Source organism: Diabrotica virgifera, chromosome 7 (assembly GCF_917563875.1).
Source record: "Diabrotica virgifera virgifera chromosome 7, PGI_DIABVI_V3a".
Classification (NCBI taxonomy): domain Eukaryota; kingdom Metazoa; phylum Arthropoda; class Insecta; order Coleoptera; family Chrysomelidae; genus Diabrotica; species Diabrotica virgifera.
Genome location: NC_065449.1, coordinates 10130947 through 10146317, shown reverse-complemented (window position 1 = coordinate 10146317; position 15371 = coordinate 10130947). Strand labels below are relative to the sequence as shown.

At 32.3% G+C, this 15371-nt stretch overlaps 1 protein-coding gene across 1 annotated transcript in view; it reads left to right on the top strand.

Moving 5' to 3' along the window:
* The first annotated feature begins 5008 nt into the window (after window positions 1–5008).
* Window positions 5009–15371, top strand: part of LOC114327361 (digestive cysteine proteinase 1) — a 32454-nt gene continuing 22091 nt past the window's right edge. Inside the window, exons 1-4 of the mRNA XM_028275949.2 lie at window positions 5009–5168; window positions 8440–8539; window positions 10437–10657; window positions 14394–14517. Of these exons, the coding sequence (XP_028131750.2) occupies window positions 5120–5168; window positions 8440–8539; window positions 10437–10657; window positions 14394–14517 (494 nt within the window). The 5' untranslated portion in view covers window positions 5009–5119. The remainder of the gene's footprint in view (window positions 5169–8439; window positions 8540–10436; window positions 10658–14393; window positions 14518–15371) is intronic.

Genomic DNA, 15371 nt, shown 5'->3' with positions numbered 1-15371 from the left:
TGATATCGTCAAAAGTACTGTTATTGTTATTTTTAACAGAACAATAGCACTTAAAATTGACTTTTTTGAGTGTATGTAAATATCAATAACAAAACAATGTTAAAACACTTTCATTCTTCTTGTTTTTTTTACGACGTAAAACGATATGTCCACTACGATCTTCACACATGCTACAAAATCGCTTCCAAAATAATAATATAACATTGATGTAACAGCTGGTTTTCTAATCAGGAGAAGAGGAAAAACATGGATCGGGGAGCGTTTAGCAGTCTAAATGGAAAACATAGGTCTCTCATAATCGAATTTAAGCCAATCAATATACACATCATGTGATCCCTAAGGCCTCGTACATATAAGGGCGGTTTGCCAACGTTGACGTCGCGGTTTACCTGAAAAACCCAACCGCCTCGGTTCAAGTTAACATAGAAACAAATGCATACGCTCAACATCGTACATATGCAACCGCCAGTTTACCAGCGTTTAAGCTGGTAAGTCGCGGCGTCGACGTTAGCAAACCGCTCTTATATGGACAAGCCCTACGACAAATGGGAACGTAGTTTAATCCGTGGTTTAATCTATCCTTTTCAGCAGTGCGTGTGTCAAATTAAGAAGCAGATGTAGAAGGTGGAATAAGACGGAGCACGGAACAAGCACAGGTGGACTAAGACGGAGACAGAAAGGAAATCTAACTGATTTTGACGGAAACATCATCTTAGACAAACAGAATAAAATAAGAACGTGGAAAGAATACCTAGAAAAACTATTTGAGGACCAAAGAGACTTAGACAAGGAAAGAGAGAGGACGAGTAATCCTATGACCAAAAGTGAAGTCAAACCGACACCAGAGATTTTGATCATCGACGTATCTTTGGGGTATTGTTATGCATTGAGTATTTAAAATAAAAACATGAAATGTATTTAAAATGAAGAATTTGTGTACGGTAAATGTTTTATTAAGTTGCTCATATTACGTACATATGTTTCAATACATACATATGTTTTTATTACGAATTTTAGATGATGATTTACTTTCTTTTTTATGAAATTTTAACCTTCAACGAACACCCACCACTGGCAACCCATTGTTATTTTTGACGTGACCGCCATGTTTCTGGTGACAAACAAAGCAAAAACTGGCTTCACTTTTGGAACGTGTGTTTTAAATGAGTGTTACCCGTCCTCTCTTTTTTCCTTGTCTAAGCAAAGAGATAACAGCTTTGAGCTAGAAGAAGAGGTAGATGATGAACCAAGAATATTCCAGCAGGAAGTTTATTCTGCAAGCCAATAACACAGCTAAAAGATAGCAAAGCAGCATTACCCGTTAATATATACAAGCAGAACTACTCAAACTAATAGACAACGAATCAATAGCAGTAATCAAAAAGATATTCAACAACATACAACTCTGTAGAAATATAAACAGAATGGCTGAAGTATGAGTTTATTACATTTCCAAAAAAAGAATGTGTGTGTACTTTGTACGCACGTAAGAAGTTATACTTCTATTATATGATTTAAACGAAATTAATATACTTTTTATTTATATTTTGTTTAAATATTAAACTAATTTATACTTACTACTTCTCAAACATTTTTATTAGAACAGTGCCAAAAATTAAAATAATAAAAGAATAAAACACACACAAACACATTAAACAAGCCACAAATGATGTCTGAACATTAATTGTCGAAAATTTTTTTAACTAAATACGTATTTTCTGAAAATACAATTATATAATAAATATACTTACAATCATAAAATGTATTAAAAAAAAACAAAAAGGAAAGTTTCTATTGGGACTCGAACCAGCGCTGATAAGCGCGGTTGGTATTGGAATTCATTCGGCTTCAACGCTTAGCCACGGACACTATGTGTCATTATTTACGAAGATCGACTAACTAAACGGATTAAACTTGTGATATTTTGATATTTTGAAAATTGATCAAATTATTTTAATTTTGAATTTAAATGATTTAGAATTGAAAAAATACAACAAAACATAGAGTAAGAAAACAATATATTAGGTGAATATTGATAGAAATTTTGATGGTAATCAAATTATATAAATAAAAGTATTACATAGGTACTATGTATTTTGGCAGATCAAATAGGTAGGTTTATACCCATGATACATTAACAATTATTACGTACCTGTTGCTTTTAAAAACTATTTAAAAGTCACTACAATATTATAAACTTTTTTGTTTCTGTCCTCACAACAATAAAACTAATATATTATACATTTGTTTACCTTTATCTTTACCTCCAAACCACAGCTGTCCTACAGCTGCGATATCGGATAATTTTTGACATGTCATTTGAACATCCAATCAGAACAAAGTTATAATGCGCATGCGCCGGGCTGATAGGTTTTAACATATAAAAATTCACCCTCTATCGCCGGTAAAGAAGTATAACTTCAAAAAACCAGGAGCCAAAAATGCGAAGAATATCCTACGATAAGCCTGATGAGTAATCTCCTAAAATTGTTCTAAAAGATAATCCATACGAGAATTTACAAGCTATGTGAAAGCTGTGTTTTCACTATTTCTGTTGAAGATTTTTGAGGCTGATCATTTGCCTTTGCTGATTTTAATATGGCTACAATGGAGGCCTTTTTAAGTAAGTGGGGGATTTCTGATGAGGTATCTACGCATATTATAGAAATCAACCAATTCTTTCCTAGCATATTTTTGTCATAGTTAAGTAAAAATTCTGGATGCATTTTATCGGAACCTAGTGCCTTTATATACTCCTGAGACTCAAAATAATGAAGGAACAGAATAAAAACAGAATGGATGAAAACAAATACTAAATTACGAATTGGAGGAATGAAGATATGTGTGATCATGACTGGCTTTTTGCGGATACGCCAGTGCCATTAACTTAGTAAAAAAAAGATATGTGTGACTAAATTCCAGAACAAAAAGGATATAGTCCAGGAACCGAAGCTTTCCACCCCGCAATTTTTACAGAATGGATCGATTTGCTTGAAAATTTGAGAATAAGTAGTGGATGGTCCAAGGATCAAAATCTATATGATGCCGAAAGGCGCTTTTATTATGGGGGTGGTTACCACCCCATCTCGGGGGTGGAAATTTTTTATTATATTTTGACAGCAAAAATTGATAAAAACATTCATTCTAAGCAAAAAATGTTGTATAAATTTTTTTGATAAAACTAATAGCTTTCGATTTATTCGCTGTCTAAAGTGTTAGTTTTATATGGAAAAAATCAATGTTCTTCTATAGTATACTCATTTACTATTCACTCAATTTTTGTCGTAGAAAAAATTTTTCACACCAAGTTCTTAAGAATTAACTAACCTATAATTTCATATTTAAACATTCTTTCCTATCTTTGATGCTAATCTTTCTATTTCGAAGAAAATGGCATTTTTTACAAAACTACAAAAATTCTTTATTCGCTTTTAACTTCAATTTTCTAAAAACTAATCATTTTAAGCCAGTCAAACTTCTAGAATCTATTAATAATACACAAATAAAGAAGAATGAATAAGGCCAACGACTAAAAACACCGCTAACTTACATTATTATGCTTACAATGGGATTTCTCTTTTTTTTTTCTCAAAAAAATATATGTATTGATTTTTTAACCGTAACTTTTTTACTTTGTATCTTAGAAAATTTGGTATAAAATAATTTTGTAGGTTCTTACAATATCTACACGCCTATTAATATTAAATCTTATTAAAATCCTTAGTCACAAAAGGAGGTGACTTTGAAAGGGTTGGTAAAGGTGGTTTTTGCATGCTATTACAAGTTTTAATTGTCAATAGCTCACTTAATTTTTGTTACAGAAAAATTTTTTTGATACCATATTCTTGAGAGTTAAATTAGCTACAATTTAATATTTAAACATTTTCTCACATCTCTGATGCCAATCTTTCTATTCAGAAGAAAAGGCCATTTTTTCCAAACTACAAAAATTCATCAATCGCTGTTAACTTCCCTTTTTTAAAAACGAATCATTCTAAGTCTGTCAAACTTCTGTAACCTATTAATAATTCATAAATAAATAAGACCAAATAAGGTCAATGACTAGTTTTAATTAGGGTGGTGATTACGGGGTTGCTTCCGACCACTTTTGCGCTGAAAAAAATAGGGACTGACATTCTTTTCATTATAAGTCACTTAATTTTTGAGCTAGAGACTTCTTTTTTATTTCTAGAAATAGATATTTTTAAATTCTTTAAATTAGTTTTAACAAGTTATTCTCGAAAAAAGCATATTTTTCCCGTCTTTTGACTTTGAAACTACAATATTTAGCATTTGACAAAGGAGAGCTAACATATAATAAAGTATATCTCAATTACTGTTGGTCTTAAAGAAAATTAAAAAACACGGTTTTGTTTATTTTTTCAAATAGTACAATTTTTTTAAGTAAGGTTGTTTTGATAAAACGAAAACTTTTGGAGTTATTAGCAGAAAACTGATTAAAAACATTGATTTTTCGGTATAATACTAACACTTTCGATAGCGAATAAATTGAAAACTATTAATTTTATCAAAAAAATGTATCGAACATTTTTTGCTTAGAATTAACGTTTTTACCAACTTTTGCGGACAAAATATAATAAAAAATTTCCACCCCCAACAGGGGGTGGCAACCACCCCCATGGTAAAAGCGCCTTTCGGCATCATATAGATTTTGATCCTTGGACTATCCACTACTTATTCTGAAATTTTCAAGCAAATCGATCCATTCTGTAAAAATTGCGAGGTTTTGTCCTATTTCAAGCTTCATTACTTGGACTAATACACTAAACTCCGAAACTAAGAAAGAGAAGAAGACTATTCTTTATTTTAAAATATTTAAAAGTTTATCTTTTTCGATAAATATAAATAAATAAATAAACATCAGAACAGAGTCCACATCGATGATGCAAAAGTGATAACATAGATATCACCATTCAAGAGCATTTAAAAAAATTACGTTTGTAACAATGGTACAGATAAAATCTAGACAAAAAAATCCCAACATTATTTCTTGGTATTGTTATCATACTTATCAAGATATATCTCTTTTCCTAGATTTGTAAGAATCTTTAAATAGGGATGGTTCTCTTGGTTTTTGAGTAGTTGTTTTTATTGTGAGATGATTTCGAAGTTCACCCTGGTTTTCTTGGTTTGCATTGTCGCACCAGGTAAGAAATGAACACTATATATTTTCATATTGTTTTTTCATATGTCTTGTTTAGACTTCCGTGTCTTCATCTGCCTTTCATCTGAAAAAGCTACTTCCACATATTTCTTGCATGTGCCTAGTCTTTTTTTTCCTTTTTTCTAATTCCTTTTTGGTGGTTTGAGCTATTTCTCTTAAATATCTTGTGCAATTATATACAACTCTTCAAGCTCCTGGGCCTCGATTTTTGACCCTTCGCTTCGTTATCGAACGTATTCGTTGATTTTTGACCCTTCGCTTCGTTATCGATCATTCGCTATCTGTACACTAAACAGATACGAAGCGAATACGTTCAATAACGAAGCAAAGGGTCAAAAATCGAGGTCCTGGGCCTCGATTTTTGACCCCTCGCTTCGTTATCGAACGTATTCGTTGATTTTTGGCACTTCGCTTCGTTATCGAACGTATTCGCTTCGTACACTAAACAGATACGAAGCGAATACGTTCGATAACGAAGCGAAGGGTCAAAAATCGAGGTCCAGGGCCTCGATTTTTGACCCTTCGCTTTGTTATCGAACGTATTCGTTGATTTTTGACCCTTCGCTTCGTTATCGATCATTCGCTATCTGTACACTAAACAGATACGAAGCGAATACGTTCAATAACGAAGCGAAGGGTCAAAAATCGAGGCCCGGTTCGTTATATTCGTCCAAACGATGTTCTGTATACAGGCTGTAACAAAAAGGCAGATCATAGATTGAATAACATATTCTGGGACCAAAAATAGTTCGATTGAATATAACTTAACTTAGTACAAATAATGTGCACATACAAAAAGTTACAGCCCTTTGAAGTTACAAAATGAAAATCTATTTTTTCCAATATATCGAAAACTATTAAATTTTTTTTATTGAAAATGAACATGTGGCATTTTTAAGACAGGAATAATATTTTAAAAAATTACCGTGAAATTTGTGCACCCCATAAAAATTGTATGGGGTTTTGTTCCATTTAACCCACCCAAAATTCTGTGTACGTTCCAGTTAAATTATTATTGTAGCCCCATTAGTCAAACCCAATGTTTTTAAACCTTTTTGCCTCATAGTACATTTTCAATAATCCAGCTTTTATTGAGATATTTTGAACATTTGTCAAATCCACGGTATGAAAATTTAGGTATTTATAATTTACATTTTGTAGGCATATTTTGAAGCACATTAAAAAGAAGCCACATCTCGATAAAAACTGGCTTATCGATAAAATACTAGGAGGCAATAAAGTTTTAAAAATATTGTGTTTAACTAATGGTACCACAATAATCATTTAATATTGGGGCGTACACAAAAGTTTGGGGGAGTTTAAGGGAACAAAACCCCATAAAATTTTTATGGGGTGTACAAATTTCACTGTTATTTTTGTTAAGATGTTCTTGTTATAAGAATATGTATATTTTCAATAAAAAATTCTAATAGTTTTCGATATATTGGAAAAATCAGTTTTTCATTTTGTAACTTCAAAGGGTTGAACTTTTTTATATGAATAGAATAGAATAGAAATATGCTTTATTGTCATGAACAATTGTACAATTTTTTGGACAAAGCTTACAAAAAGTAAAGAAAAAAAACAATAACAATTCAATTTACTAAAATTACATAAATCGTCAGTATAAATTAAAATAATAATAATAATAATGAAGTTAAACAGTTAATCAATTGCAAATTTTAAAAAATTAAAGAAATTGCAAATTGCATAGTCTACCTAGTAATTAAGTTTAAAATTTAAAAGTGAAATTTAATAAAAAAAATTAATAAAAAAAATGTTTAAACTAATATACCTTTTACCAATAAGAAAATTTTTTATTAAATTTTACTTTTAATTAATGGTATACAGCCAACTACAGGGAGTTCTTCCTTGTGGATTTTTAAAATTTAAGCTGCTGCATAATATGACAGCGAAATATAGATGAACAACAATAATAAAAATACTACTTGAGAAAAGGGTACTATAATTTCTTAGTTATTGATTAAGAAAATCTTCCACTGCATAATATGGTCTTTCGGATAGGTAGGCTTTTGTCAGCTTACGGAATTTGGGGAAAGATGCAGCAGATTTAAGTTATAGAGGGAGATGGTTGTAAAGTTTTTTTGCGGAATATAATATAGATTTCTTTACTAACTCAGATGACGGGGTCGGTAAATAGACGTCAAAGGTAGAATTTCTCGTGAAGTAGTCATGATTAGGTCTTGGTGGAAAGACATGTAGATGTTTACGAATTAAGCAAACAGTTTCTAAAATATATAAAGATGGAAGGGTTAAAATTCTGTGATCTTTGAAGTAACTTCTACAATGTGTTGTTCTTCCGAGGCCAAACAGATATCTTATTGCTCTTTTTGTAATTTGAAAATAACATCGAATTGGGCAGCTGTACCAGAACCCCAAAAAGGAAGACCATAACGAAGATGTGACTCGAACAAAGAAAAATATGTTATTTTGGAAGATGCTAAATTGAGTTCATTCGAAACAGATCTTATAGCATAGCAAGCTGAAGATAGTTTCTTCCTTAACAAATTAATATGGAGGGACGATTTAAGGTTGCTGTCTTAAAAAATACCGAGAAATTTTACAGAATCAACAGTACTGATCTGGTTGTTATTAAGAGGTAAGGGTTGAAGAGCTGCTTTATAAGATAATGCTACTGTTTTATCTACGTTAAACGAGAGTAAATTAGTGTCAGATCAGGTTTTTATTGTAAGTAGATCAGAAGTTATAGTAGCATAAAGAGTTGCAATATTTTAGTTGCTCCAAGTGATACTGGTATCATCAGCAAAAAGACAGATTTTTCCATCGATTTTTAAGCTAGTGATGTCATTAATAAAGATAAGGAAAAGTAGAGGACCCAATACTGATCCTTGAGGTACCTCACATACAATGTTTTTGAGACTTTATGCATATTTGTACTAATGTAAGTTAGGTTCAATCGAACTATTTTTGGTCCCAGAATACGTGATTTAATTTATGACATGCTTGTTTGTTACACCCTGTATACTGCTTTACACTATGTCTATTCTATGTGTTGGTCTTTTAGTAGCCTGATATCATATTTTGGGATGACACTACGTTGAATCTATTTTCGAATTATGGAATAATATTAAAAATTAAGGCATGTCTATTAATGTCTATGCCCAATATTGGAATCATGAAGCTGATATATCTTCGCTTTATTATTTTTTGTGTTATTTTACTTTTTACTCTATTTTGCCCGACTTTTATTAAATTTATATTTTGATATTTAGCGATAGGTGATCCACCAGTTCCAGAATGGAGTGACACTTATAGCGTAGAAGGAACTATCCATTTGCCTTATGCAGAAATAGTAGAGCCTTTCCATGCTTGGTAAGTAATTACTCCATCATTGCTATTTACCTATTTCTTAAAATTTGACAGCACTCTAAAGCATTATAAGGGTCTTACTCATAATAAAAAATATACATAAGTAGATGATTTAAAAAAATAGTATTGCCAGCATTTTTGAGATGACTTGATCAAATGTTGCAACTTCTTCCGTAGCGTGTAAAAACAGATTTCACAACTCAATTGTTACGGGAAATGAATAGAATAGCTAGAGTGGGTCCACCTACTTAGAGGAAGATAATCTAATAAAAAAAATGACCGTTGATAAGTTGTGTTGACTAGAATAGACTTCATCTAACGGGACCATCTTTCGGTCGGACCTTTTAAGGGATTATTTACTATGTTTGCAAACAATAGCCACCGACAACTTTAGCTAGAACAATGGTTTATTGCAGTTAAACCTAATGGTTGTTTTCTTAGGGATCGGCCTAAACTGATGTATTGGGATCATTTATAGAGATATTATGTAAAGGGGTGATTTTATTAAATTAAAAAAATAGCGAAATTTCGATAAGACGTAACCATTGATCCACCTAGAAATGACGATAGTCAAACTTTTAAACCGAGACAGCTCGTGAAGAATAAGAAGAAGAATCGAGCTCTCAAAAGACTTCTAATTTTTGTATATAATAACCATTTTTGAAATAACCATTATACCATATAGACGGAGAGCTAGAGCCAAAAAATCATCGTCATAAGTAATATGCAGTTTTTCCTGTGAAATCTGTCCATTGTATATTAACAAATATGACCCCTTTTAGGCTGACACCTCAGTGGATACAGGAAGTAGCAGTAAGGGATGAAAGGGGAAAGTTAGTGCAGTCATTAAAGGTTTTCACCTCCTATTTTGTTAAACCTCCATCGATTTGCATGAAAATTAGTGACTAGTTAGAGCATACCTCAAGAAATAAAACTGATTTGGTACCAACTTCCACTTTTATCCTGGTGGTGAATACCACCCCTTCCCGCGGGTGAAAACAATTTTATTAAAATTAACCCCACAAATCGATAGAGGGACAAATTTTAAGTAAAATTTGTTATATCATGTTATTAAAATAAATCAATACTTTTGAGTTATTAAAGATCAGTGAAGTTACGGATGATAAAAAGAACATATTAATTAATTGTATGTTAGTAAAATATTATTTTTATATTATTTCGATATTTAATTGAATTTTTTCTATCAATATAAACTGAATATGTCCAGAAACTGGGGGTGTTCAATAATGGGAACATTTGACATATTTGAATACACTTTTGCTAAATTTATAATATCGAAATAATATTAAAATAATATTTTAGTAACATACAATTAATTAATATGTTCTTTTTATCATCCGTAACTTCACGCATGTGCTCTTAAACAGACAAATCTTTAATCTTTAATAACTCAAAAAGTATTGATTTATTTTAATAACATGATATAACAAATTTTACTTATAATTTGTCCCTCTATCGATTTATGGGGATATTTTTAATAAAATAGTTTTCACCCCCGAGAAGGCGTGGTATCCACCCCCAGGGTAAAAGTGCAAGTTGGCACCAAACCATTTTTATTTCTTGGGGTATGCTCTAACTAGTCACTAATTTTCATGCAAGTCGATGAAGGTTTAACAAAATAGGAGGTGAAAACCTTTAAAGATTACACTAACTTTCCCCTTTCATCTCTTATTGCTACTTCCTGTATCCACTGAGGTGTCAGCCTGAAAGGGGTCATAATTACCAATATACAATAGACACATTTCACATGCCAAACTCCATATTACTTATGACGATGATTTTTCGGCTCTAGCTCTTAGACTAATATGGGATATTTAAATCTTTTAGTATTTCGTAAAAACATTATTTTTAATGGTACCATTATTCCCCCTTCTTGCAGGTATGATGGAAAATCTAAAAATTCGCGCATTGATTACTACAATGGGACGGCTAAGACATACCAACTTGGAGGAAATGGAAATGGTGTCCAACTGAAAGTAGTTCCATTCACTACAGAGGAGGTCCTAAACCAAATAACGTGCTTCCAGATCAATGGAACTGAAGACGATCCAGTGACTCCTCAATCGATTTTGCCAGATTTAGAAGGATTTGAATATCAAGGTAACTTAACCATTTAATGCATTTTGCCGCTGAATTACTGCTTCATTTGTTACTCTGTTCATCCACGATATCCTGAATATTCTGCAATAAGCCCACATTTCAAAAGCCTCAATCCTTTTGCACATTGTTTCCGTGAGAGTCCATGCTTCAATTCCATAGAACACAATGCTGAACACACAGTAGCGTAATAAAAATATTCTTAGCATAATTTTTAGCTCTCTGTTGTTCAGTACATTTTACATTTTCTAATATCTGACAAGTTATTAGCTGTATTTTTGTTTTTGCTGACGACCATCCATTGGGTTTTCTTTATGTTGACTTTAAGACCGATTCGTTGGCTATATTCCGTCACTGAATGTAGGAGTGCCTGCAAATTATCCCTGTCCGTTGCTAGCAGAACTGTGTCATCAGCGTATCTCACATGGTTGATGCCTATTCCATTGGCAATTATACCCTCTGTTCTGTCTTCTACTGCTTGTCTGACACTCTTTTCTGCATACAAATTCAACAGAAGCGGGGAGAGCACGCAACCTTGTCTAACTCCTCTCAGAGTAGAAATTTTATCATTTTTCAGCTTTCTTAATTCCGGAGGTATTAATGCCTGGTTGCACCAACAAATCTTAAGCTCCAGCTTAGGCCAGCTCAGCTTATAGATAGAGCCTCTTTAAGTCTCACTTACGTTGAACAATAATTTTTTATTCTTCTTCTTCTTCTTCTTTTGTATAGGCAGTACTGCCTGTTTTTCTTCAACGGTGCCTTTCATTCTGCCCCTAAGTTGTCATTCCATCTTTTCCTTGGGCGTCCTATACTTCTCCTGCCTAACCGTGACTTGTCCCTGGCTATTCTTACTATCCTTGATTCAGACATCCTACTTATGTGCTCATTCCACTCTTCTTTTCTGTTCTTTACCCAGGAATTTATATTGTCTACCCCACATATGCGTCTGATTTCCTCACTTCTTACCCTATCCTGTAGTCCTTTTCCAGCAATCCTTCTCAAGATCTTCATTTCGTTGGTTTCCAGATGTCTTCGTGTTTTGCTTGTATCTGGTCTTGTTTCGGCCGTGTAGGTCATAACTGGCCTAATAACTGATTTATATATTCGGGCCTTTGTTTCCAATCTTAGGTGTTTGTTTTTCCAAATTGTGTCGTTTAGGCATCCGACCGTTCTACTGGCTTTAATTATTTGGTCTTTTACCTCTTCTTCGATATTGTTGTCGGCTGATAGATTAATTCACAGATATTTGAAAGTCATTACTTGTTGTATAATTTGATTGTCTAACTCCAATTTGCATCTTATTGGTTCTTTGGCAATTACTAAGCTTTTTGTTTTTTGGGCTGATATTTTCATATTCATTTCTTTTGCGTTAATGTTGAACTCGTGCAATATAATCTTTGTAGGTCGTCTTCGCACTCTGCTACTAACACGGTGTCATCAGCGTAACAGAGTATTTCTATCTCACTATTGCCCATTTTGTACCCTCTTTTTTTCTTCACTTGTTTTATTAGTGCATCCAAGATTATGTTAAACAGTAGAGGGCTTAGTGAATCTCCTTGTCTGATTCCTATGTTTGTTTCTATGGGTTCTGTTATTATTCCATTGACTTTCATTTCTATTTTATTTCTTACATACATATATGTTTTCTATCAGTTTTATGATATTCAGTGGTAAATTTTTGTCATATAGTAGGTGTATCATATCTTTTAATTGGATTCTATCAAACGCTTTCTCTAGGTCTATGAAACAGAAAAAGGCTGGTTTGTTATATTCTAATGATTTTTCCGCTATTTGCATTATCACAAAAACTGCATCGTTACATGATTTTCCACTTCTAAATCCTTGTTGTTCATCCGATATATTTATGCACGCCATTACTTTCTCCATAAGTATTTTTGTTGTGAGTTTCAGTATAGTGCTCAGTTTTATCCCTCTATAGTTACTGGGGTCTGCCCAATCATCTTTCTTAAATAACGCTATCATTTGAGTGGTTCTCCATTGTTTTGGAATTCTTCCTGTATTTATTATTTTACTTATAAGGATATTCAGTTCTTTGTGAAGTCTATCTCCTCCGTATTTTAAAAGTTCATTAGCTATTCCATCTTTCCCAGGAGCTATTCGATTTTTCATCTTTTTTAAGGCGTTCTTTATATCACCCTCTTTAATTTCTGTTTTCTCATCCGATTCTAATCCTGGTGTTTCCAGTTCTTTGTGATTAGCTGTTTGATAGAGGTTTTTTAGGTAAGTTGTCCATGTATTTGTATCAATACGTTTTACTTCTATCAATTCCTTCATCTCTGCTCTTTGACCTCTTATCATTTTCCACATTTCTTTTTGCATCCCATAAAAGTCGTGCTCCATCTCTTTTGAAAATGCTTCCCAATGTTCTGTTTTCTTCCGTCTTACTATTGAGTTTAATTAATTTCGTACTCTTTTATATTCTTCATAATGTTTGTCTAGTTCTCTTGGACTTGTATTCTAGGTAGATTTTCTTTTTTTCCTTGGCATTTTATTTTTATTTCTTCACAGAACCATTTTCGATCCTGATCTTTTTAATCCACAAAACAATTTATTGTAGCAAGCTGAAAATTGATCTAAAACTTTATGGTGCAACGCTTATGTTTCGTAAGCTGAGCTTAAGGCACATCTTAAGCTTAAGATCTGTTGATGCAACCAGGCATAAGTTCCTTATGGAGGTTGAAACTGTGTTTTTTGAAGGTCTTCTATTGCTTTACACAATTTCTCGAGCCAATATTCTTTGGATTGCTTAATTTTTCTTTTTATAAGTTTATTGTCAAAATTATTATTAATTGTCAAAAATGAATTTGTTGAAATGTCACTTGTTGGTTATTAGCAGGTATTGAACGAAAACAATTTAATAAAATCAACACAAGCAATAAACAATACAAATTACCTGCCAATTACTCTTTGTCTCTTCGAATAGCTACTATTGGTAGAGATTAATGGAAACTCTCATAGGCGCATATAAACTTTTTAATACACACATTTAAATCAATTGTTGGTTAAATAGCTCAAACGATAACAGGATATAGGTAATAATAAAATATGGTAAAAAGTCTACTTACAATCGTCAATCAGGACGCGTCGACCAAGTCACTATTTTTACTTCTTTTCTCGTGGGCCGTCTAAATGCTTCTCTTCGGGGGAGAATTCTTTTGGACCTCAAATGGTTGAAACGTCCACTTCTTCGTCACCAGTGGATTCCGAAAAATATGCGAGCGAGGAACCACGGGCGTCGACAAGGGTAAAAAAAGGGACATGATTTCGAACTATTTACACAACAAATCAATTGTATGGAATTTCCAACATCACTTATGTGTTAAATTTGTAAAAATTATTGTAAAAAATGATAATTATCATAGAAAACGAAGTCCCACCATAGGAGTCCCATAGGAAACGTTTTGCAATCATTTCTTGAATTTTATGAGAAATTTTCGTAGGTCCGAAAAACAACCTGTAATAATAACTGAATTAGTGAGAAGAGGAGCCCAAATTTCGAGACAGATGAACGACAAAAAAAATTATTTGATTCCTTTTTGTAAATTTAAAATTAATTAGTGTTGTTTAACTTGTTTAAGACAATCAAAATTGAACCCTCACGCACAAGTTGTACGTACAACTTCAGTGAGAAATTGAATTTATTATATGTATAATTTATTTGCTACGAATAAACTCCATTATTATTATTATTACTGATTAACTTAATATGTTTCTGTAGGCATACAGGAGTATGGAGATAGAGAACTAGAGGTATGGTTTCTAAAAACTGTCCAGTTAGAAAAAGAAAACGAATACACTCTATGGGTTGTCCGAGATGAGCATGGTAAAGCTATTCCAGTTAAGTAAGTAAAAAATGTTTGAACCTACTAATTGTTGAGCTTAAATTTTTCTGAAATATTGAAGACTACCATCCTGTTACGTACGTTTCATGCTCTTTAGAGATCCTCGGAGAGCCTCTATGGTCTGCTCTATAGAGGTAGACTGTAGACTAGTGTAGACAGGTAGTAAAATGCAATTTTAGATTTCCCCTAGTCTTCTTTTAATTCATCTTTCGTCTGCTTTGTAAGTATTATAAAGTACGATTACAAGTGTTACCAGAACTTATTCCTAGTAGAAATCTTTAGTTCTTCAGAACCAAAGCTTTAAACTTTTTAAATATTTTAATTTTTGGAAAATAAAGAAACCTGTTGTACTGATGTTATCATGCATATCACATCATTATGCATGATTGTATACTTCTTGTCTTGCGAGTATGTGCGTCAATCTTTTTTATCCTATATGTATTATCAGCACTTTATGAAGTGGATATGAAGTAATAATTCTACACGAGAGTTATGAAAAAATGAACAATCATTGGTAGGACAATAAACTTTGAGCCTAAATCTAGATTTAGATCCAAACAAGTAGGTAACCAAAGCAAACATCAATTGTTATCATCGACAAAAACAAAAATCATTATTTGTATTTCTCGATTGTATTAGGTATAATAAATTTTATTTAATCGGATGCATTGGTATATTTTTTGGTTCACAACTACTGGTACTTTCAATGATATATTTATCTTTTTATTGTTTTTTTTATCAAGTTATTGAGAATATTCTAACTGGGACATACTGAGATATTAGAATTTTTGATTGTGTACTTCTAAACAATATTAGATATGCAGATGATACAGTACTGCTGGCAGATAGTGCAT